We start from the raw sequence: 24,958 nt of genomic DNA, 5'->3' as shown, positions 1-24,958 counted from the left end.
ATAAAATAAAAACGGACGAAACCCCCTTCAACCTTGTTGTGAGTGTTGGCGTTGCGTAGTCCTCCACCAGAGGGCTCTCTACAACCTCCCTGTTTAACCCTTTAAGTTTCAGATCTTAAGTTTGTATTTTTATACATTTTATTTATCAGAACTTTAATATATTTTGATGTTCCTCTGTTCTGTTGTGACAATAAAACAAACAAGTTTATTTTTAAACTGCATTATCATATTATTTTAGTGAGGACTCATAAATAACTACAAATAACTAATGTTAGTGGAATCTGTTTATGTTTTGTTACGCGTTTCTGGATTTTTTTTTTAAATATATATTGGCCGATATATCGGAATATCGGATTTTTAAATCACAGAATATTTGTATCGATATCGGCCTTAAAAATCCTTTATCGGTCGGGCTCTATTAACCACATTTTTAAATATTTTGCAAAAGTGAAAACTGTATATGGTTGCACAAACAAAGTAATGCATGCAATTTATGGTGAACATAGAGGTGTATATTGCACTGTATATTGCAAATCATGTATGCCTATACATATTATATTATTTGAACAAAACCACATTTTCTGCCAGCGCACGTACGTTTTTAATATATGTGATGACATTAAATCAAAATGTATGTCCCAATACAGTATGTAAATATTCATATATAATATGTGCTTGTATTGTCCATGTATCAGATTTTATCTGTCAGTTGCATAAAACTGGTTTGGACGCAGTGTTATTAAAAGTTAACAAATGAAGTTAGATAACTCCATGTAAATTGCATTTATTTCAGCTTTTGTGAACTCCATCTATTCATTTCACAAGCACTGTTGTTCAGCGGCAACATGTTGATTATTTTCTGAATGGCCTGTCTATTCACGTGAACTTTCTTTGAAATGAATAAATCAAAACCTAACCCTACAATAATGACTGTGGTGGCAAGGGCATCCAGTCTGTGGCGTGGGATGACAAGGAAACCGTTAGTAATCGGATATGTCGACTGGGTAATATGGGGGGAGGGGGGTGAGTCACAGTTTCTGTCTGTTTCTATTGCAGTTTCAGGTGTAAGTCTGAGCATGTCGGAGTAGGATTGTGAACGATACAGATTATTTAATGGATAAAAACAGAAAGCCGGGAGACAGACAGCTGCTCATCCTGCGTGAGGATATCACAGAACAAAAGACGGATAGAGCAGTGACACTATCAGTTGGCACAAGTGTAAAAAAAAAGGAAATAAACCAAGAAAAAGATGTGACAAAGGTGAAAACCACACAAACTCAGCTGCACTGGGAACATAAATAAATACACTGGGATGAGCCTCTGTTGACCCTAACAGCTGTATCAGTTCATAAGTAACATTATTATTATTTTTTGGGCATTTCCGCCTTTAATTTGACAGGACAGCTAGGGAGAGAGAGAGGGGGGAAGACATGCAGGAAATCGTCACAGGTCGGATTCGAACCCTGTACCTCTGCGTCAAGGCATAAACCTCTTAGTACATGTGCGCCTGCTCTACCACTGAGTCAACCCGGCCACCATAAGTACCATTCTCTAAATGATACATCAGAGTAACTTAAACCTTAATTATTGGGTTATTACAGCACCATTTAGCAGAACAGAGACCTACTAAAGAGCAAAACAGATACATTTATTTAAAAATGTCATCTTCCACAGTGTTTCATCCATTTGGTTAATTAGATCACCTAAGTTGTGTGTCAGCTCCTGGTTGGTTGTGTTTCTGTGCCAGACCTTTGGTCCAGTTGACTGTTTTCAGTGATTGCATGTCGGCCTCTCCTCCAGAGGTCTGTCAGCACAGGCAGAGCTCCAACACACTGTGTACTGGCCTTTAGTTTACACAAGCCGTAGCTTCCAAATAAACATGATAGGACAGAGAGACGAAGGCGAGGATTTGTGAAATAGAAAGCAAAACTGCATACCCAGCTCGTATGAAAAAATGATTATTTTAGTTACGGACCGGTGATGATAAGATGCTAGGAGACGGAAAATGTTACACACTGGAGCACCACAAATATGAGTCCAAACAGGAATATTAGAGATAGGCTATGTGTCTTTTATGTTTAGTTTTTGGATTTAATAAGAAGTCAGTCTACATGCTGTTCAAATGTTCTAATGTAATCACTATAAATTAAACTACAAACCCCCCACAACTATACATTTTTACATGCCCAGTTGTACCTACAGTGCATTGGGAATACGTTATAGACGCTGTACAAATATGCTTGGCTGGCCACTGTTGATATTTTGACTCTTATCTCTAAACACAGCCAGAGGGGAATGTGTAACATGCTTCAGTCTGAAGCGTGGAAACTTGTTTGGATGTATGTGTGTGTGTGTGTGTGTGTGTGTGTGTGTGTGTGTATATATATGCGTGTGTGTGTGTGTGTGTGTGTGTGTGTGTGTGTGTGTGTGTGTGTTTGCATAATGTATCTGTTTTGTCTCACACAGTGCATCAAAGGGCCTCTGCTGGACCAATGTTATTGTTGGGTAATATTTAATTTTCCATTCAGTTTGAGCGTGTGTGTTTTCTGAAGGGAACCATGAGTGGATTTGCAAAATTAAATTGAGAGAAAGAGAGAGAGAGAGAGAGAGAGAGAGAGAGAGAGAGAGAGAGAGAGAGAGAGAGAGAGATAATGCCATGCTTCCTTTTTATTATCAGAAGATAAATGTACTGCAGAGCAAGCAGTAGTACATGTTACACTGCTACAAAGTACCAATAAACAGCATTTGCCTTACATCCCTGCTGGTCCTCTGTTATCTGTAGCTGCTATAGCTCGAGACTGATCCTTTTGACACATTACATACTAATACTACCTTTTAGTCCTTTTAGCCCTTTGTCTCCTCTTGGTTTGAAAACTCACATATCAAAGTGCAGATTTCCAGACCAGACCTCTTTACTTTTTTTCTGGAAATAGGGGGTTGTTAGTGACCTTGGTGGGAGTTAATATTCTACAAGATACACTTTGAGGGGATATTAGAGTCTTATTCATATGTTGTTGTTATTTTACTCACAATATTTAGGCTACATTAGACTACTTTTAGACCAATAAAGAAATAAAGGACTCTACTTGTTGATTCCTGAGTAGGCAATCCCCATCAATACATTAAAGGAGAAATGTAATTCTAAAAAGAATTTCAGGTTCAGACTTGTATTTCCAGTTTTTACTAGAAAATGTTTACATGCTTTAATGTAAAAGAACCCAAATATACTGTTTGTCTGAATATAACTGTATTTACCCTCTGTCTGAAACGCTCCGTTTTAACACCTGTCTCTTTAAGCCCCCCTTCCGTCTTCTCTGATTGGCTTGCAAGACAAAATTTGGCTCACCTTGCAAAGTTAGTTCTCAAGCTGTGGGGGTTTATTGTGTGTAAACAACATTTTATTTTTGTAGCAGGTCGATTAGTCCAGTGTAGAGCCCGACCGATATATCGGCGGGCCTTTATTAGGCATTTCCCAAACTATCGGTATCGGCATTTATAATGGCCGATGAATGAATATTTAAAAAATAAAGTAAAAATGGATGAAACACCCTTCAACCATGTTCTGTGAGTTCTGAGTGTTGGCGTTGCGTAGTCTGTTCACCAGAGGGCACTCTACAACCTCCCTGTTTTTGTTCAAAGGACTTTAACTTTCATATCTTAAGTTTGTATTTTTATACATTTTATTTATCAGAACTTTAATATATTTTGATGTTCCTCTGTTCTGTTGTGACAATAAAACAAACAAGTTTATTTTGAAACTGCATTATCATATTATTTTAGTGAGGACTCATAAATAACTACAAATAACTAATGTTAGGGAAATCTGTTTATGTTTTGTTTTGCGTTTCTGGATTTTTTTTTTTTTTTTTTAAATATATCGGCCGATATATATCGGAATATCGGATTTTCACCAAACATTTGTATCGATATCATCCTTAAAAATCCTTTATCGGTCGGGCTCTAGTCCAGTGGTTCCCAACCCAGGGGTCAGGCTGTGAACTGTAAATACTCAAATGAAGAACAAGTACCTTATATTGTACTTCAGTACAGTATTTGAGTTAAAATAATTACTTTCCAGCATTAATTAAAATGTGCAGAAAACATAATTTAACAATTAACCAAAATAATTTAAAAAAATGAGACATCCAAACAATGAGAAAACACATGTTTTGGGTGTTTTCTAAGGGGGTATGTGGCGCGTTTGGGGAACCTTGGATTTCTTAAATCCACTGTGTCCTGTTCCAGACTGTAATTTTTTTTTTTTTTTTTTTTTAGCTTTTTGCCTACCAGTGTGTCTTTACATTATTTTTCCACCCCCTACAACATGAATAACTTTCTCAAAGTCATGTAATAATTTGCTTAGGTTTAGTTATCACCTTTGTGTCCCTTTTCCTGTAGGTTATAGGTCCCTATGTTTCAACAATATTTAAAAGTCACACTAGTAGAGCCAGTTAAAAATTAAAACTGAGGCAGGAGATAGAGTTGTGTTGTGGGGAGCTGTTGCTGTTTGTGTTATCATCAGCCTGGATAGGGGGAAAGGGGAAGGGAGGAGGAGGGGAGGGGAGGGGAGGGGTTACTAACCCAGTCCCGCGGAACATCCTGCAAACACATCTCAGAGACTCCGAAAAAAATCTCTGTACAGTTTCCCCTCACACATCGCCTCCGTGTTCCCACCGGGATGGCTCGTTGTTTGACCACCGGAGAAGTCCCGACACTTTAGATAAAGTCGTGTATTTGTGTGCAGTTGACTCTGCAGGCTCGATGTCCCTGTCGGACTTTATGTGTTTATGTTTGCACGCGCGGCGGTGGGACATCCGGAATGGGGGATCCGTAGGAGGAGACGACGCTCGCTGGTGTGCTGTTAGCAAATAGAGCGCACCAACGCGCGCGCAAAAAAGCCCTTACGCACGAGATGGACTTTAAGAGGACAAAATTTGGAAGGTAATATTTTTTTATTTTCTCAGGAAAGTTTGACTGCTAATATTTGGCAGCATATTTTCCATGTGTGACACATCCTGTGCATCCATGCGCACTGACGCGTTGGCACAGCGAGGGATGTTATAGATTAGGTTTTGTGTGTGTGTGTGTGTGTGTGTGTGTGTGTGTGTGTGTGTGTATGTGTGTGTGTGTGTGTGTGTGTGTGTGTGAGCGTGTGTGTGAGCGTGTGTGTGAGCGTGTGCGTGTGTGTGTGTGAGTGTGTGTGTCAGAGAGAGAAAGAGGAGAGTGTGAGAGAGAGAGAGAGTAACGAACTTGGAGATCGTTACTTTTATTAAGTACCCAAATAAGCTGAAGAGAGCACTTATATTCTTATATTATAAGATATTATATATTTCTATATATATATTCTTGAAACCAAAGTGCTTCTCCATATGTCATCTGTTCCATCTTTTACGCTGTCCAGGTTCCTTTACTGGCTTTAGTTTAGCAGTTGTTAGTTTATTGGTAACCATGTGCTGCTGCATTTCACTGGACATGGCATCACAAACAAACAGCAGTTTACAGTATAGATTAGATTTAGATGTAAATGTATTGCCCCGCAGGGATATTTGTTTCCACAGTCAGTACACATAACAACACACAGCAACATACATATAAACACGTAACAACATATATAAATAGTGCACAAAATCTCAATGAATGCATTCACCATCTCAGCTCGCAAAAGTGTCAGCGAGGCAGATTGTTCAGGGCTGCTATTGCAGAGGGGACAAAACTTACGCTGAAGCCTGCTTAAGTGCATTCATCAGTCAGTTAGCCTCTATGTCTGTGCATGGGGATAACTGTGAGAACCGGAGAGTAAGTCCCAGAGGAGGTGAACTTGATCTTTGCTGTAAAAGGAATAGCCCTGGAGTTACAGAGAGTGTATACACACACACACACACACACACACACACACACACACACACACACACACACACACACACACATTCCTATACACTATGTCCAAAGATTTTGATCCTCTTAGATGCAACCAATCCTATTAATGTATAGAATGTGCTGTAATGGGCTTTTATAACACAGCAAACGCTTGCTTTGTGAGGTAAAAAACACACCATGCAAATGTATGGAACCATATGAGGAACACACACAGAAAGAAGTGTGTGGAAAGACAAATACATGAAAGAGAGAAAAGAGAAAGAATAGTGTGTTGATGAGGACAACAATGCCCTCTCTGATCAGAGCCCGTGAATCCCTATCCCGTCCTTTCGGTTCATTACACACACACACACACACACACACACACACACACACACACACACACACACACACACACACACACACACACACACAGAGTTCTGACATAACCAATTAGAGGACGTCGGAGTGCTACATTCAGGTCCATTGAGAGCTCTACAATACCACAACAGCGCTCAGAAAAATACTGCTCTCTTGTTATGCACTTGGCACGGCCTGTGGAACTGCAGGGGAAACTGATGGAATGACAGCCATACAATCATGTAATCTTACTAAATGTTTTCTTTTTGTGGATAACATCTTAAGAAAAATGCACGGCACAAGCATTTGCAGTAGGAATCATGCAGACATTCACACGTGGGCAGAACTTTAATAAAGGTGGTTAAGAGTGATAGGAAGTCTACAAAAGTATATTAAAAGCAACAAAGAGAGATGTATTGACTCTTTATATGCTGTAAGTGTTAGTAAGCAAAAAAGAAGAGATGCGGAAGAAATGAGTGTGTTTATGGAATTTGTGTGTGAAGGACAGATGTGTTTTGTGCTTTAGAGAGCGCTGCTGTACCACCAACCTGACCTACAACAGGAAAACACACCAACATTCTTGTTATGGGGGTTCTGGTGGTGGGTGCACACACGCACGCAGGCATGCACGTAGGCATGCATGCACGCAGGCACGCAGGCACACACGCACACACAAAAAGATGACCCACAAATTTGACTTGCTCATTCTTTTTCCGTCCACCAAACCACAGGCACACGCGACTTGTTTTGAAAAGATAAAACTGGTGATCAAGATGTCCGAAGTGGAGCCCCATAATATAGAGTGTGTCCATTATAAAATTAGATAATGTAGCACGTTCTTAGAATCTAGAGAGGATGCCTTTTATCACAGATTGACGCCTCAACTAGGTTTCCTATCTGCAGATAAAAGTTGTCTTGTGGTCTCACCGAATATTTTAGTTTGTTTCTAATCACTTTCGAAGGATTAATATACATATAAGTCTTTTTTTTTTACTAAAATGTGTGCAGCTTGAAAGGTTTGGACTGTGGAAATTACTTTTTCTTTTGTGCCAGATGTCAGGTTGTTAGGTTATGCAAGACTTTTTCGAGCTACATTAACAGGAGTGTTTTGGTAATCCGGTTGTTTTATAGACTTTTAGGTGAGGGTTGCGACGAGTGATGGTGTCCCTATGTCTGCTTCTTCTTCACTTCCTCCTCACTGTTCAAACTTAATAGACCATTACAACAAAAAGCTGTTGTGTTTGTTTGTGTGTGTGTGTGTGTGTGTGTGTGTGTGTGTGTGTGTGTGTGTGTGTGTGTGTGTGTGTGTGTGTGTGTGTGTGTGCGTGTGCGCGTGTTTGTGTGTGTGTTAGGAACGAGGCGTGATGTGTCTGTGTGCATGTGATGATGATGTCGGCCTAAATGTGTAATTAAATAACACAGCTGACTGACGCAAACACACCTGTGGCCCTGAATGAGAGGCTACATTCAAATTAGCATGCGTGTGTTTGTTTGTGTGTGTGTGTGTGTGTGTGTGTGTGTGTGTGTCCATCTTTTCGTATAAAATGTGGTTTCGTAACATCTCCAGATGTGTTTTTCCCTTTGAGCTGGGATTGAGAGATTTACTACTGATTAAAAAGCAAACACAATACACACACACACACACACACACACACACACACACACACACACACACACACACACACACTAAAGTTACTTTCTCAGTAGTGTATGCCAGCATAACAAATAATGCAAATGTAGTTAGTGGTCAGTGTGGTATCCTGTTGTTGTAGTACAAGCAGTGACATCACCGGTGACCATAGCAACGCAGACAGTTGCCCCAGTAACGATGAGGCACACTAAAATTCAGACAACGTGATGTGGATTAGAGACCTGTAAATCCTCCAAGAATGACCGTTACACGTACACGTACACACACACACACACACACACACACACACACACACACACACACACACACACACACACACACACACACACACACACATTGGCCTTAATGGGTTCCGCACACAGTAACTTATTAACTAATAAAGCAGGACCTTGTTTTGCCTCTAGATCTGCATTCGTTACCTGAACACACCTCCCCCTGTCTCTCCCCCCTTTCTTTCTCTGTCTCTCCCCCCCCCCCACCCTCACTTCTCTCTCAGGTTCATGAACTGCAGGGTCCCAGCCAGTAAGAGATACCAGCCCACTGAATATGAACATGCTGCAAACTGTGCCACACATGGGGTGAGCCAAACAAATACAGACAGTAAAGATATTTTTTCTTCAGCCCTCCTAAAGCTGTTCTGGTTTACAATCTCTATCGTTGATCTGGAAGAAGGCCTGAGGGCCGAAACGTTATCGAAATAAAATAGAGAAATGCATATGGAGCCAGAGTGTGCAACAATTTTTTTCTTTTAATTACTTTTAAGTCTACTTCCAGCGATCAGCACTTCACTACAGCCCTTGTTGTGTGTTACTTTTCTATATATTACAATATCTACACTGTCCCCCGTGTTTTCTGTGTTTAGCGAGTCTGTCAGTTCAGAGATGACTCTGAAAAGATGGAGAGGATTGCGTGGAATGAGGCGGAATATGGAGGATTTTTGGCCGTGCCATAGAGGCTATAATCTGTGATTCAGCCTGTAGTTTTCTCTAATCTGCTGTAATCCCTGTGCGCTTCCGCCTCCGACAGAGCAAGACAGACAGTGAATGAAACAGAGAGAAAACATGGCTGTAATGACTGTAAAGCCTCACATGGGCTGGGATTTTCTGATACTTCATTGCATTCATTCACTCAGCCAGCTAAGGGGCTATTTTGCAGGGCAGTGTATCCTATAAACATCAAGTATCATCTTCATCTTTTGTTAGATACAGAATCAGTTAAAGGAGAAGTTGGTAAATACACCACTCTCAAGTGTGTACAGTAAATAGGAGTAGCCTACAGCTAACAGCTGGATAGCTATGCTTAGCTTAACAAAAAAGATTGGTAATGGGTAAACATCTAGCATGGCTCTCTGTCAATGGGTAACACAATCCACTTCCTAACATGTTACGAAACAGCAAAATGACGTTTTTACACTTTTTTGTTACTGTTACCTTCAGACGGATCCAGGCTAGCTGTTTCCAGTCTTTATGCTAAGCTAAGCTAACCGGCTGCTAGTGGTAGCTTCATACATAGAGTACAGACACAAGAGTAGTATCGATCTTCTCATCAAACTCTCGACAGCAAGAAAGCGAATACGCGTATTTCTTAAAATGCCTGGTTACATTAGTGAAATACTAGATTTTATATATTTATTTGATATAGCCTTGCGTTAATGCACTTTTAAGAAATCAGAACATTTTAAAGGAAAGTCTCTCTCATATACTAGGCTATGTCAAATGTAATGTATGTATCATGAGAAAATGAAACTATAAGGTTTTGTATCATTCTGATGTTCTTTAGGTATGGATCCTCCCCAGTCTGGTGGGTGGGTCTGTGCTCTACTTCCTGTCTGTGGACCAATGGCATAGTGTGGCTGCCTGGCTCTATGGGAGCGGTCTCACCGGCCTGTTCGTCACCTCAACACTCTTCCACACCGCTGCCTGGAAAATCAGCCACCTCCGGTGTGTGTGTGTGTGTGTGTGTGTGTGTGTGTGTGTGTGTGTGTGGGCTTGTTTAACTATATTCGTGGGGTCCAAAAACCGGGAGTCCAGTATACTTGTGGGGTCCCGACAGCTTTGTGGGGCCAAAATGCTGGACCCCACAACTTTAAAGGGCTGTTTGAGGGTTAAGACTTGGTTTTAGGATTAGGGTTAGAATTAGGTTATGGTTAGGGTGAGGGTAAGGGTTAAGGTTAGGCATTTAGCTGTGATGGTTAAGGTTAGGGTAAGGGGCTAGGGTATGCATTATGTCAATGACGGGTGTGTGTGTGTGTGTGTGTGTGTGTGTGTGTGTGTGTGTGTGTGTGTGTGTGAGAGTGTGTGTGTGTGTGTGTGTGTGTGTGTGTGTGTGTGTGTGTGTGTGTGTGTGTGTGTGTGTGTGTGTGTGTGTGTGTGTGTAGCAGAAAACGCTGGTAGGGATTTGGCAGATGTGCATGTGTGTGTTTATGTGCTCCGGTAGACTTTTACATCACACTCAGACATACAGTTTGTTAATTATGACAGAGCCAGGAGGCCAGAGCTCAAACAACAGATGTGGCGTAGTAATGAAAATATTTCACATCTTTAACTCACACCCTCTAAAAAGCATTCACTCACATATTAACAGTCAAAACCCCACTAACTCTACATTCAGCTTGGTCCACTTTCCTGTCATGACCCTATAAAACTCAAAAATAAATCTTTAATCATGAAAAAAATATCTCAGAAAGCCATGTTCTTCAAATGTGGTTTAACTAATCCGGAATAACATGCTATCAGGCTGAAATGATGGTTAATTCTCTCAGCAGTCAGAAACATTTAATTGAGGTGATGCGTTTTCATTCACTGCATCCCTAACTATATTAGGTTTGAGGTTGAAGGTTCATTGTTAAATCTCATGTTGTCCTCGGTCAATTTTGACCTGTTTTTTTTTTTATATCAGAAAATATGGGCTGTCGAAATATGCCCCGAAAATGTAAAAAATAAATAAATGACAGAACGTTGGGAAAAGCAACAAAAACAATGGAAAATAACATTGAAAGAAAACGTTAAAAACGTCAGGAAAAAAACACCAAAAATTTAAACAAAAGGCGCCCAAAACATTGAAAAAGTGACAGAAACGTTGGAAAAAAACCAAACGCGTATAAAAAAAATAAACGTTGTAAAAGGCAACTTACGGAAGCGTATTACATTCACCATAGAAAAAAAAAATGTAGACACCTTATCTCATAATATTGAGAAAATAACTCATAATTTTGAGAAAAGATCTTGTAATTATGAGATAATTTTAAACACCTGGAAGGCGGCATATCTAGTTGTCAGTAGGCCACGGCTCAGTGATCAACTGTACCACCGAGAGGTAACATTAAATTCAGCTGGGTTAAGTTAGCGTGATACTTCTAATGTAACTAATAATATTAGTTAATGGACATCTGGACGCATTTCAGATGCATCATCTTATAACCGTGAAGCATGCCATATCTGTTCAACTGATCCTGCAGAAACGCAACAATGTCCAACAGATCAGAATGGGCTTTCCGCCCGAACAACCGCAAAGTCGACAAACTGATAACTAAACAGGTGAGACGTTGGCCTATTTGCTTCCATGGCATCAGCTAGCCTGAAAGCTTCACACAAGAGAGCAGTTTTCTGTTGTTGTGAAAATGCATTCATCTCATAATTACGAGATCTTTTCTCAAAATTACGAGTTATTTTCTCAATATTACGAGATAAGGTGTCTACATTTTTGAGCTCATATATGGCGTATACCAAAAAAACTTCAGTTACAGATCCACCTAAATGTGAATAATCCTGTACTTTTGCAGGTTTGAGATTAAAGACTTGTTTCTATGACAACAGCTCCAAATTATTTCTAAACCAGCTTGTAAGAACTGAGATTTCCAGACGCATGTTAAATCATCAACATTTTGGCGTCTGGTTAACTAACCTGGCAGAGCAGACGCCCATATATAGAGGTTTAATCCTTGATGCAGCGGCCGCAGGTTCAACTCCGCCCTGTGGCCCTTTGTTGCATGTCGTTCCCCCCTCTCTCTCCCCTTTCATGTCTTCAGCTGTCCTATATAAATAATAAAGGCCTAAAATGCCCAAAAAAGAATATTTTTTTAACATTTAAATCAAGCTTAGGAATTGACAATCTTCTATTCCATTCTAGGTCATTTTATCTCTCAATAGCGATATTATATATCACCATATAGCATTTTTTCTGGTAATTCCATAAATAAAAAGTCTAATATGACATAACCACAAGGTAAAGCCTATTTTTGTTTTTTTCATTTTGTACATAATGATCGGAACGTAAAGCATCGTCCAAAGGACGTAAATATTGTTGTAACACAGTGGCCGTGATAGGAGCCATATAGAAAAAATAAATGAGATAACGTTATGTCGTTATACTGTATATACCAGTGGTTCTCAAATTTTTTCACATTGAGGACCCCTGAACTGACACAAATTAGACCACAGACCCCCATCTGATAAGACTTTGTCCCAAGGTCCCCTACCTGATAGCATTTTTGCTTTTAGATGTTTTATTACAGAAACTGTATAAACCTATGAGCGAAATAGTCAGACAATCTGTCATTGAGTTACTTATGGATGGAACTATAGTGAAGATAAATGATTCCTCTTTTTGTTGGGGACCCCCTGGAACCCCTTCAAGGACACCTGGGGGTCCCCGAACCCCACTTTGAGAACCACTGGTATATACTGTCACCGCCTGGCCCAAATCAAGCTAACTTAATCATCCATACAGAGAAACAAAATGAATATAGTTATATAACCCTGAGCTATTGAAAAACGACACCATGTGTAAAACATAAAAGTTTGTGTGATCATTAGGATTTTATTAACATATTTAACTGAGAATGTGATGAATAGAGTCCAACTCTGAAACAACGCCTCTGGCCTTTCACACACAATAGTCAGAAAAGACACAACAGCCACTGTTTTATATGTCCAAGGACAGGGTCAGGGGAAGTTTGAATTTGTGGTGTGTGTGTGTGTGTGTGTGTGTGTGTGTGTGTGTGTGTGTGTGTGTGTGTTTTCACAACAACCAAACGTGCCTTCTAAAATGTGAGACCTGCTATGCGCTGAAAGAAACTACAGTCCTCCTTTTGCTTTGTGATGTTTTGCAGGCTGGGTCCTGTTTAGTTTAAAGAAATATGGATTCAGCTAGAATTGAAGGATGGAAATGAGCTTTTGTCTCTCCTTCTCTTTGTCTGTGTGTAGGAAGGTGGAGCAGCGTTTCCACATGTGTGACAGAATGGCCATCTACTTCTTCATAGCTGCCTCCTACTCTCCCTGGTGGGTCAAGGAGTGACATACAGTCTGGTGGATTATATAGCTGGTTAAAGCGTAACTCGCCAAAATGCAACCTAGGGTCTTTTTGCGAATATACTAAACTTTCAAACTTTCGTTTAAAAGCATAATTAGGATGGACGCGCCACTTTTAAGATTGTCCATGTTTTTGTTTTTGGTCAGATGACATTTTGAACGAGAGAGCTAGGGGCACTACTATGATCGCATCACTAAGAAGGCTCGACACAACATGAAACTTTGCTCCAAGTATCACCAGGGGCTCTACACGTGAACTTGAGCATTGAGAACATTGTTTGTGTACACAGAGTTCACTAAAAAGAAGAACTCACCGTAGCTGTTGGTTTTCCGGTCGCTGTCCATCGAGCCAGTCAAAAATAGTCGAGGGAGAGGAGTAAAGATGAAAAGCTCCAAAAGCTTAGTTCCATATAAATGCACGGATAATTCGTTGTTTTGTCGTTAGTGAAACACAATAGTGACCTTGTAGTTGACAAAGGAGCCTCATATAAGAATGACATTTCCTCCTATGGAGTCCGTTCATTTGCATTCGGAGATCGACTTTTATACGGTAAATCTTAAAAGTGACGCTTCCGTCCTAATTATGCTTTTAATGTACTCGGGTACGTTCACAAAAAGACCCTAGGTTGCATTTTGGCGAGAGTTACACTTTAATAACAAGCTCATATGGTGAATGTACTCATGTGTCTCCTCAGGTTGATGCTGAGGGATCTGGGGCCCTGGGCGTGCCACATGCGCTGGCTGATATGGCTCATGGCTTGCGTAGGATCCGTGTATGTCTTCTTTTTCCACGAGAGGTAACAACGTCTGTCTTTGTGTCGCTCTGCTCTGAGTCCCCGGTTGAAAACAATGAACCTGAAACTAAACTCGTGTCCTTCAAGTGTTTACAGCAAACACTGGGCTGGTTTGAAACAGAAACAAATCCCGTAGAACATGGTGTTATATTTTCACGTGGTCTTTTTTTTTTTTTTTTTACCTGCAGGTACAAGCTGGTAGAGTTGTTTGGATATGTGGCCATGGGGGTTGTTCCGGCTTTGGTCATCCTGTCTATGGTAAGCACAAACCACTAAGGTCTAAGCATGGTCTTTCTCTGCTTCTGAGAAGAAGAAAAAAGCTCTCTTCTGTGAGGCCTCTTCCGCTGCAGCAGGCTTCCTGCTATTGTGTGAACTCAGAAACTGTCAGGATTTAAAGAACCAGATGGTTTAGTTTGTTTTTGCTCCTTACCTACAAATCATTTACTGTAATATTACCACCGACTATTTTCCAATGTACTGTATATGTTTTTAGATTGACTTCGTCTCAGGTATAAGGTTGTATTATATTAAAATATATTATAACAATCACAGTATATATATTTTATATATTTCTTATCGCCTAAAAATCCCATAAAAAAGTCGATAATGCTGTCTGTCTGTCTCTTTAGTCTGTTTTTAACCCTGTCAGTGGCTCTCAGCCTCAGGCCCATTGATTCCTACTGAAGATGTAAATGTTGGATCGGAAATATATAAGTTTTGAATTTTTTTCTTCTTTTTTCTTTCTGAAGGGCTTGAAAGTTGTTTTGTTTTTTTGCAAATTTGTTTTTGCAAACATGAGTAAAGAGTGTAACGCATTAGTTGGGAACTATTTTCTGTCGCAAATGATTTCACTTTTTGATTCAACCAAAAACTGTATGCTTTGGAAAATGGTTGGTAAAAATGTAATAACACACCGTATATACAATTTTAATATTCTTGGTTTTAGAATCAGAAATCAGAACCAGACATACAAAAACACACACAACCTTTTGTAAGTCACACACTAAAACAACTTATGCACCATGTTCTTGGAATATATTGTATTATTAGGGGTCCAGACATCGATGCTGCTGGAACTCTTTTGTTGTTATTACATTTTTTATTATTATCACTTAATATCCTATCCTTTTTTTGCTACAGTAAAACACCTTGAAATTCATTTTGTTAAACACGCTCTTTAAACCTACATTGTGTAATGTTTTGCATTCATGTGTAATGACTTCCACCAACTAATCAAAGGATTCTCGTAAGCGTAGAATCTGCCATTCAGAATCACTCAGAATACATAGGAGCGAGTCGCTCGAATGACGGCCACCATGTAGCGCCTCCATCTTTAAAATACATTAGCCAAAGAGGGACATACCTCCGCCTTTCGCGCTTTTACACTCCAGCCAGCCAGAAGAATACTCGCGACTGCTGGCAGATTTGAAAGCCTGTTGAAGATGGAGGATCACACCTATTCTCAAGGACATGTAATGGAGTCGCCAAGGAAGCGAAAAAGAGAATTAAAATGACAACAAGCAAGGCAAGCAAAGCAACAAGACCAAAAGTTAATATATTGGAGTGGCTTTTCCAAGATGGATAGAGGAGCAAGGGTTTTAAAAGGGATGCTGAGGTTGCCTGCTTTCTTCTAGACAGGTAATTTAGCCTATTTGTGTAAATTTGAAGTTTTATAGTTGCTTGGCTAACTATAGCATGGTTGTGCATAACGTCGTGATTTCCCTGGCAGACAACTCACGTCATGCAGTTGTAACACAGACAGCTAGAACAGCTGCGTGTCAAACGATGGAGATACTAAGAGCTCATTTTGGGTTCGGCCACCGTAGGAGTTGAAACCCGCTCGGAATGGGAAGGGCTAGAAAGTAATATTCAGTTGGTTGTCATATACAATTTCACTGCTAGATGGGAGAAATTCTTACACAATGTAGCTTTAAAAAAAATTTAAAAAAGATGTTTGTTTGAGCACTTCACTTCCATGTCTTTTTGGACTGTTCCAGGTAGAGCGTGCAGGTGTGTGTGAACTGGCAGTGGGAGGTGTCTTCTATGTGGTGGGCGTGGTCTTCTTTAAGAGCGATGGCCTCATCCCTTTCGCCCACGCCATCTGGCATGTTTTCGTGGCAGCAGGAGCATGCATTCATTATTACGCCATCTGGAGGTACCTGTACTTACCTGGGCCGCTGCTGCAGACGTCGAGGTGACTAGTCTCTTCTAGTCATTAGGCCATTTTGTTTTGACTACAATTAACCTGACTCATGAGGCTGAACCTGGAATGACAGTGCTGAGATGATCTGATCGCACTGACTGCTGCAGATCAGATGACATTCTCCACAGTCGGGGCCAAAACCCCTGGGGGAATCTTACTGTTAATCTAAAAGGCATTTTTTAACATGCTAATTATATAACAGACTGATCAGTGAACATTCATACTGACTTAACCAAACGTACACAGAGATACGACTTTCATTCTGCTGTCCAGGACATTTTTATCATCAGAAAGATAAGAAATAGCCCTGGGTATGAATCTTCATTTGTGTTCATCACCTGCTGGGAGATGTTTGTGCAAATAGGGAAACATATAATATCATATAACGTGCCAGCAAGCTTAGATGACCAATGTTCAGTGAAAGGAGTAGTTTGACAATTTGCTAATGCGCTTAATTCCCTTTCTTACTGGGAGTTAGATGAGGAGATTGATACCACTCTCATATCTGTACTAAATACATAGTCAGCAACTCTCTGCAAGAATAAGCATATAAAATGTATTTCTTTAATCACACATCTTCATAAGAGAACTGACGACATACACTCTGTGACCATAGGTTATGTGCCAAAACTTTCCACAGAGGCATTCCTCTATAATGGTGCTGCTAACCCCTACTTTACTTTATTTTGGTTTTGTCCATTTTGCACAGTGGCAAAATATGAAAATATAGAGTTGGCACTACAAGCAACACACACCGGTTTCATAAACAAACGTTTTAGGTTGACTTACAAGCAACCTGCAGACTGACTTAAAGTCACCATATATTGGCTGATAAGAATTCACATTGACTCTGATGACCCTCTCTTATTCCAGATAATCAGTCGACTGTTGAGGATAACGGGCCTCAGTAGCCCGATTGTGATTCTGTTTTGATTTACGTTAGTCTTAAATCTGCCTCAAAATTCTCATACTTTTGTGTTATGTTATTTGAAAGATTAAAAGTCTAATCTAGAGTTAATGTTACACTGTATTAAATGTTAAATTAACAAAGAATGTTGCGGCTGTAGCCATTGATTATCTTGTTTAGAGGAAGATGATTGCAAGTTGTTTTAAGTGGTGCACCCTTATCCTTAAGGCACTTTTGTATCAGCAACAATGTTGAATGAAGTAGAATTTCCTCAAATCCTGAGAATACACATGGGCATGTTATCCACCATTTTTACTTTCACCGTTTGAATTTTTATACTTCTTTAAGCGCTGTATGGATCACACTTGCCGTTTTTTTCCCCTGACCTCTAGTAGTTCAACTGTTTGTTTTACAGAGCAATTACTCAGGAATTGAGCATTTATTTAATTAAAAAAAAAAAAAAAAAAAATCAGATGATCTATTTTGTAAAATTGTATTTTCATTGTATTAAAGATGATAAACTATATTACGCTGGGAGGGGTCTGTGTATTTTGTGGATGCAAAAAATGCTTCACATCACATCAAGTTTCAATCAAGTAATGTCTTTATTTACAAGAATAATGTGCAAAAATCAAAATTCAGTATGATTTCATGAGGGAATCTCCAGCTGCGAATTCAAAATGATGATGTGTGATGTGCATTTCAGTGTGTGTATGTGAGTGTGTGTGTGTGTGTGTGTGTGTGTGTGTGTGTGTGTGTGTTATTGCGAGTGTGTGAGGCTGGTGAGGGCCCGCAGTCGCAGGGGCATGGCCACGTTGGTGTCTCTGTGCCACTGGGGTGTGGTGACATGTGGAGGTGGGGTCAGGACGCTCTGAGCCACACCGGGGGCTTTCAGCAGCGACCACAACTCCTCGCCTCGCGTTACTATGGCAACAAGGTCCTCTTCATCGGAGCACCAGGCAACTGATCCGCCTCTGGTGAGCGTTCTTAGCTTGGAGAGAAACAGAGACACCCTAAACAGACATAAACACACAATTACGTGACATTACATAATGCCTGCAGGAGGAAAACAAATCAGTTAAAAAAAAAAAAAAAAAAAAATGTAGGACTGTCACCTGGGTATGAGGTCGTGTGATCGTGACGCCAGCTTAGCCAGAGCGCTCATTAGAGTGGTGACGACTCTGGGTGCGGGGCAATCTGCTCCAGGTGGCGGGACAGATGACGTGATCTCAAACAGCACCGCCTCCAGCGCCTCAAAACAGGAAGTGATGAGCCTCACGGAGCAGCGGGAGTCGCACGACACGGAGAGGTACTCGCCCAGAACCCACACCTGAAAGCCAAACAAGTTCAATATTATCTTAGTGTCAGGTTTTTGTTGTTGCACATTTTAGTGTTTGGAGTGATATCAAAAGGATGCTGAGATCTGACAAAAGCTTTAGTTTTGTGAAGGATCCAAAATACACATAAAAGGAAAAAGGATCATCCTTAGATCAGCATGATCCTCCTCTCTGCCACACACACACACACACACACACACACACACACACACACACACACACACACACACACAACATGTTTGTTTCACTATCTTTGTGGGGACCCGTCATTGACATAATGCATTCCCTAGCCCCTTACCCTAACCTTAACCATCACAACTAAATGCCTAACCTTAACCCTTACCCTCACCCTAACCATAACCTAATTCTAACCCTAATCCTAAAACCAAGTCTTAACCCTCAAACAGCCCTTTAAACTTGTGGGGTCCAGCATTTTGGCCCCACAAAGCTGTGCAGACCCCACAAGTATACTGTATTCCCCGGTTTTTGGACCCCGCGAATATAGTAAAACAAGTACACACACACACACACACACACACACACACACACACACACACACACACACACACACACACACACACACACACACACACACACACACACACACACACACACACACAGTTGTATTACCACATGTGTGTAGATTCCTTCTTTGCTGTAGACGTTGGCTGTGGCTCCAGCGAACTCCAGCAGCTCGTGAGACTGGTCCACTACAAGAGACGGGTGGAGCTTACAAAACCTCAGCAGGTGGCTGCTGAACACCCTGCAGAAACAGAGAGCCAGAGCAAGGCATGGAGCGAGTGAGGAGATCAGGGTAAAGACATACAGCAGAGTAACACTGTACGTTCCACTGTGTGTGTGTGTGTGTGTGTGTGTGTGTGTGTGTGTGTGTATACCTTTGTATCTCTTTATTGTATTCAGGGATGTTGAGGAGGAGGCTACTTCTCTCCAGCATCACCAGAATCAAGTGTGATAAGAGCTTCTCATCGGCTCCCTAGAAAACAAGCACATACATCAGATCACTTCTAAAAGCTGAAACTAAACATCCAGCATTCTAAAGTGCCGTAGTTGCCGATTTTGTAAAGAACGTTTTAGTCTCTTCACCGTAATGACCGTGTTGAAAAAAATGTGCAAAAGCAAGGGGACAGTCTGGGCACACTGAACAACTCTCGGCCAATCGGCAGTCTCAGCCAGCAGCTCGTGGAGCGTGCTCAGTCGGTCAATGGTGTCACCTGTGGAGCGAGAAAGAAAAGGGATTCAATTAGCTTTGTTTCCACAACAAAGACCCACATTTACCAGCTACTGGTTGTAATGATAGACAGTCTTAACAAACACAGTGAACATTTCTTAAACACTGAAATACACTATGTTATGTCATAGCATAACTACATCAAATCCATGGAATTTATTTTACATATTTAGTGTGGCATGAGTAAAAGTGTCTAAAAACAATTCAATAACATATTTTTAACCCACTGTCCTTAGGAATAATTTGGCATTTTAGGAAATACGCTTATTTGCTTTCTTGCTGATAGTTAAATGAGAAGACAGCTAGCCTGGCTCTGTTCAAAAGTAGTCTGGCTTACCTGGAGTACATTGCTGGGATAAAACCTTACATCCGGTGCGTGAGAGACGCACCAGATGTTCCTACACTTCCAATACCTGCGCTATCTATTTAGCAAGGGCACTGTTGCCGCAGGACCGGCCAGCGCTGCCCAGGGCTGTTGTGACTGGTTTAAAGAAATACAAACACGACAGAGCGGTTTTTTCCTCTATTCTGAAATAGAAACGCGGTGTAGCCAGACCACACTCCAGCACTGACACAGCACTGTGGAGATAATGTAGGTCAGGCAATGCGAGACTAGTCCAATAAAAGACTAGTCCAAAAGGTAACAAAATCTGCCTACCAGCACCTTGAAAGATCATTAATTAAATGTTCACTTGTTATACCGGATAAGCACATAAGCGTATTTCTCAAAATATCAAACTATTCCTTTAAAGCAACACTAGAGAACTTTTCCAGCTTCGGTCCCCCTACAGGTTGGAAGCGGAATTGTCCCATTATGTCTCATTCGAACTACAGATCCACTACCCGATCTGGCAAACTTGCATAGTGCGGTTATATCCGGTAGAGAGCCGCAAAGCGAATGCAGAAGTGCTGTTCACCCTGTTACGAGTTGATGAACCACCGAAATGATTTTGGAAACATTATTTTAAGTTACAAAAAGTTCTCTAGTGTTGCTTTAATGTCGTTTACCTGAGCCGGCATCCCCTCGAAGCAGGAAGAGGAAAAGCCCTCGGAAAGATGGGTTTCGATATGCATCAGGTGACTGGAGGCCACGTCCTCCTGGCTCAGAGATGGGCAAACAAGTTGACCTGCAGCACACATACACACACAAACCCAGTAAGATGGTAAAAAAATATGAACATAGTTAAATCAGTCTGATCTGCAGTTTGGACATTTTTTAACAATTTGTTTACTCTGATGTGTGCGTGCACCTGACTTGCAAGACCAGTGTGGCAGAGAGACAGGGCAGGTCCAGCAGAGTGTGGAGAAGCTCCACTGCAGTTCCAGCTGTCACCAGAGAGGGCAGCAGATCCACAAAGTCATCCACCACCGCTGGGCTGTCCCACGCTAAGAACTACAGAGACAGGAAAAAAAGAAAGAAAGAAAGCTTGTGTAGCCCTCACTTGGTACAGCATGTACTCCTCACTAGCCTTCAGTAGGTATGTGTAGATGAAACAACAGTCAAAGGGATCTCTGTATTTTCACCTTCAGCAGGTTTGGGAAGGAGCGGGTGTACTGTGGGACTCGGTGCTGCAGGCTTTTGAGGTTCAGTCGAAGGAAGCGTAGAAGCTCATGTGCCAGGAAGTGGTCGTTGAACAGCTCGGCAGGGAATCGGCCAAACACCAGCTTCCACACACTCTCGCAATCCACTGCCGCCATCTCGCCTAAATAGGACACGTTCATCAAAATTAAAATGCTTTTGGTATTTGTGAATCAAGCAACTGAACAGTCATTGTGAAAGAACTTCTATGCATGTATAGTGGCTTAAAACCTTCCAGAGCCACTTACCAACATAGGGCTATGATTTCAACGCACAAAAGACCAAGTCCAAAATGAAAATCCATCTTATGTCCATTTATTTTCATTTCAGGTACAGCGATGCAAAAACTGTCTGTGATTGAACTGGTGTAGCTACCCGTGTCTCAAGCATAGACAGTAAAAGAGTGGACACAGCGACGCCATATACTGTACTTCGACGGAGACCAGTGAAGTCACTTTTCCGGTGATGGCTGAGTGTTACTGCGCAGCCTCAAACTGAGCTTGACGACGTAGATGTGACGTGAGCAACCTGTCTGAAAGTTGGAAGTCTTCTGGTAGCTGTGCCAAGAGAAATCTCAGTCATTCCCAATCTAGCAGAGACGGAGAGCGTAGGTATATGTAAGGAGATAACATAGGCACAGGCTAATTATTGATCACTAAAATGATAGTTAACATTAGTAATTAAGCTTAAACAGCTAATGTAAGTTAAAACTGCCTGCGAGCTTCTCCTGTACTATACAGTAATTTCTCTACTGTGCGACAGAGAGTTGCGTGGTGATGACACAATCATTAGCCTATTTTTACAAAAACGTCTACTACGTGGCCATAACATGAGATACAAGGTAATGGAGCCTTTTATACATTGTCGTGTTTCTTTAGAAATAAACAATGGACAAATAGAGTCTTTAAACGCTTCAGATGTAAAGTTATTCGCTGTGAAAGTGGCGCCAAAATGAATGGGAGTCAATGGGATGTTAACGGAAGGTGATGGCTTGTTAGCCTTAGAATCTCCCCATACGAGGTACGCTTTCCGGATGCTCGCTTACCCCCTTGGCCTCAAGCCAACCCCCTCCCTACTAGCAGACATGATAAATAGCAAATAAGAAACTAGGGGATGTCAACAAAAATAATCAGGGGAGTGAACAACCTAAATATGTATGTAAATAATTACACCACTCATAATGTAGGTAGGCCTTCTCATATGAATAGAACAAAGATTTGGTAAATGTAAATAAAATATGATCAACTCAATAAATGGATCCTACAACCTGAATCCATATTTATGCTTTTGTACATATGTGATTTGGAGAAAGAGAGAGACATGTAAACACAAACCATGGTTGAGGTAGAACTGAGCTATGGGCAGCAGGACTCTGGCAAACGACAGGTCTGAGCTGAGCCGACCAAAGAGCGCCTTAATGCATGGGAACGCTCGGAAGACCAGCGAGGCGTCCTCTTCACACACACAGTCCAGGATACACACCGCCTCCACCAGACACTTAGAGAGGGAACAGGGCCGACACAATAATGGCACCAGTATCAAATAAATATAGCTAGTTTAGTTATAATACAAGAATCAAGAAAGCGTCATTTTGCCCTAAATTAAAAATGAAGAATTGAGAAGTGCTCTATACCCACTACACAATTTTAAACTATTGACTGTTATTATTGGTAATATACTTGGAAGGGAGAAAAATACACCAAACGCAAAATTATTTAAGGTGGATTTTTTTGCCTAAAAGGTCCCATATTGTAAAAAGTGAGATTTCCGTGTATTTTTATTTTTATTTTAAAGCATTTAAAGTGCTATATAAAAACTGTAAAAGTATCAAAATGCTCAATCCACAGAGAAATACACACAGCCCGTATTCAGAAACTGTGCCTTTAAACGAGCCGTCAGGATGTGATGCCACAACTAAACTATATATTGTTTATATATACAAAGTAGAAAGTGACGCTACAGTGCTGTTACAGTTACGCAATGACGGTGCAGAGTAAAGCTTAGATCGGGCCCAAAAAAAAAAATCAAGCCTGACCCTACCCGAGCCCATGCACGTTGTGTCCGAGCCCGGCCTGACACGTTAACTGTAATTATGAGCCCGAGCCCGATTTAAACCAGACATTTGTGGGCCGTTATAACTGACGTTCTCAACTACAATTCCTTTTACCTGTGGGTAACAGATCAAGGAAGCAACATAATCAAAGCCCTGGAACCATATAGGAGACTTTCTTGTCTCGATCACCTAATTAATACCGTCCTTCGCCACGGTCTGCATGCCGACGCACTGGCCGACAACGCGCCGGATATAGGAGAGACCATATCTGCTGCTAAAGGACTCGTGGGATATCTGAAACAATCTGGCCTGGTTGCGCAATTATTGAAGACAGTGCTACAGATGGGGGAGACACGATTTAGCTGTTTACCTCACACTCAAGTCAGTGCAGGACATATACCCAGAGCTACGGGAGAAGCTGGAGAGGCATAGCTTTCTCCCCACCCAATTAGGCTAATAAAGTAATGATTAAAAAAACACAAATGCTTGATGAAGGGCAAGGCCCGAGGATAGTGGCGGGACATATCGGCCCGACCCGGCCCGCGGGCAGAGAATCTAAACTCTAGTGCGGAGATGCTCAGAGCGCAGAAGACCCGGAAATGCTGACTAATCAGAGCAGACTGGGCTTTTTCGGGAGGGGGGCTTAAAGGGACAGGCGCTAAAACGGAGCGTTTCAGACAGAGGGTGAACACAGACAGCATGGGAAAATAATGTATGGATCACACTACAATGTAATAATGTTTTTGAACATTAAAGCATGTAAGCATGTTCTAGTAGACACCCATAAATACAAGTATGAACCTGAAAATGAGCATAATATGGGGCCTTAAAGGTGCAGTAATAAAACTAACTAACCGCGTGTCAATCACTGCTCATGCACACACATTCTCCCTTGTGGGAGGAGGGGCTTAGGAGACCGTTTTGGGCTTTAGCAGAAAGGGGGGAGGGACTGAGAAGTTGTGAATGTTCACATTTTTTGGCTAAGTCCTGGATCTTCACAATCCTACCTACAGCACCTTTAATATTAGTAAAGGTCAGCTTGTTTCAGTATAAGGTGTTTGAAATGGATTAGTGTCCATACACTATATATAGTGGATATGACATGTAGGACGCTGATGTGGAGGCTTGGTTGTGTCAGAAACTGAACCAGTATGTGTGTATGAATGTTCTATATGTTCCAATGGTGCTAATAAATATATGATATTTGGGCTCACCGCTTTCTGCAGGTCCGTATCGGTCTTTCTGTGTGCCTCTGAGACAAAGAGAAGAATATACATCATGACTGTTCACACTTACACGGTAAAATATAAATGTAGAGATACAAAAGAATAGAAGACAACCTTATATGGAAGTTTTTAATTTAAAATCTGGGATAACACCTACATGACTTACTTTTTTCTCACACACACATTGCACAATATAACGCGCACACACACTCACTGCGATCGCTCTGTTCGATGAGGCGTAGGCAGTACTGGAAAGACTTCTCTCTCAGACGCTCCTTTGGAGGCAGCAATCGGCCGGAGGAGGAAGTCGCTGAAACGATGGAAACCACTGATCCGTCCACCTCCGACCGGTCATCTGCAACACGGGAGGTCAGGAATGAGAGGTCACGACTCAAAACCTTCTGAAAGAAATGATGATTTATCCGCATGATGTA

The 24,958-nt window shown here is 41.2% G+C and overlaps 2 protein-coding genes and 1 long non-coding RNA gene across 7 annotated transcripts in view; 1 reads left to right on the top strand and 2 right to left on the bottom strand.

Annotated features, from left to right (window-relative positions):
• The first annotated feature begins 4,588 nt into the window (after window positions 1-4,588).
• On the top strand, window positions 4,589-17,557 carry mmd2a (monocyte to macrophage differentiation-associated 2a). Its single transcript, XM_031320724.2, has 7 exons — window positions 4,589-4,941; window positions 8,364-8,445; window positions 9,647-9,807; window positions 13,072-13,146; window positions 13,872-13,973; window positions 14,159-14,228; window positions 15,968-17,557. The coding sequence occupies exons 1-7, from the start codon at window positions 4,913-4,915 to the stop codon at window positions 16,166-16,168; spliced, it is 720 nt and encodes a 239-aa protein (XP_031176584.1). The 5' UTR covers window positions 4,589-4,912; the 3' UTR covers window positions 16,169-17,557.
• LOC118494144 overlaps window positions 9,717-24,958 on the bottom strand; it is a 25,528-nt gene continuing 10,286 nt past the window's right edge. The window contains exons 3-4 of the long non-coding RNA XR_004896221.1: window positions 9,763-9,769; window positions 9,717-9,729 (exon numbers count right to left, since the gene is read on the bottom strand). This is a non-coding gene — a long non-coding RNA (uncharacterized LOC118494144). The remainder of the gene's footprint in view (window positions 9,730-9,762; window positions 9,770-24,958) is intronic.
• ap5z1 (adaptor related protein complex 5 subunit zeta 1) overlaps window positions 17,667-24,958 on the bottom strand; it is a 12,396-nt gene continuing 5,104 nt past the window's right edge. For 4 of the 5 annotated variants that reach the window (XM_031320657.2, XM_031320660.2, XM_031320656.2 and 1 more), the window contains 11 exons: window positions 24,739-24,879; window positions 24,513-24,550; window positions 22,580-22,742; window positions 21,191-21,369; window positions 20,917-21,059; window positions 20,675-20,793; window positions 19,522-19,649; window positions 19,314-19,411; window positions 19,048-19,180; window positions 18,196-18,410; window positions 17,667-18,093 (listed from right to left, as the gene is read on the bottom strand). In XM_031320657.2, coding sequence (XP_031176517.1) covers window positions 17,841-18,093; window positions 18,196-18,410; window positions 19,048-19,180; window positions 19,314-19,411; window positions 19,522-19,649; window positions 20,675-20,793; window positions 20,917-21,059; window positions 21,191-21,369; window positions 22,580-22,742; window positions 24,513-24,550; window positions 24,739-24,879 — 1,610 coding nt within the window. In that variant the 3' untranslated portion in view covers window positions 17,667-17,840. The remainder of the gene's footprint in view (window positions 18,094-18,195; window positions 18,411-19,047; window positions 19,181-19,313; window positions 19,412-19,521; window positions 19,650-20,674; window positions 20,794-20,916; window positions 21,060-21,190; window positions 21,370-22,579; window positions 22,743-24,512; window positions 24,551-24,738; window positions 24,880-24,958) is intronic. The other variant, XM_031320658.2, reaches the window with a different exon arrangement.

Source organism: Sander lucioperca, chromosome 21 (genome assembly GCF_008315115.2).
Source record: "Sander lucioperca isolate FBNREF2018 chromosome 21, SLUC_FBN_1.2, whole genome shotgun sequence".
NCBI lineage: Eukaryota > Metazoa > Chordata > Actinopteri > Perciformes > Percidae > Sander > Sander lucioperca.
The sequence above is the reverse complement of the archived record's forward strand: the minus strand, read 5'-3'. Positions and strand labels throughout refer to the sequence as shown.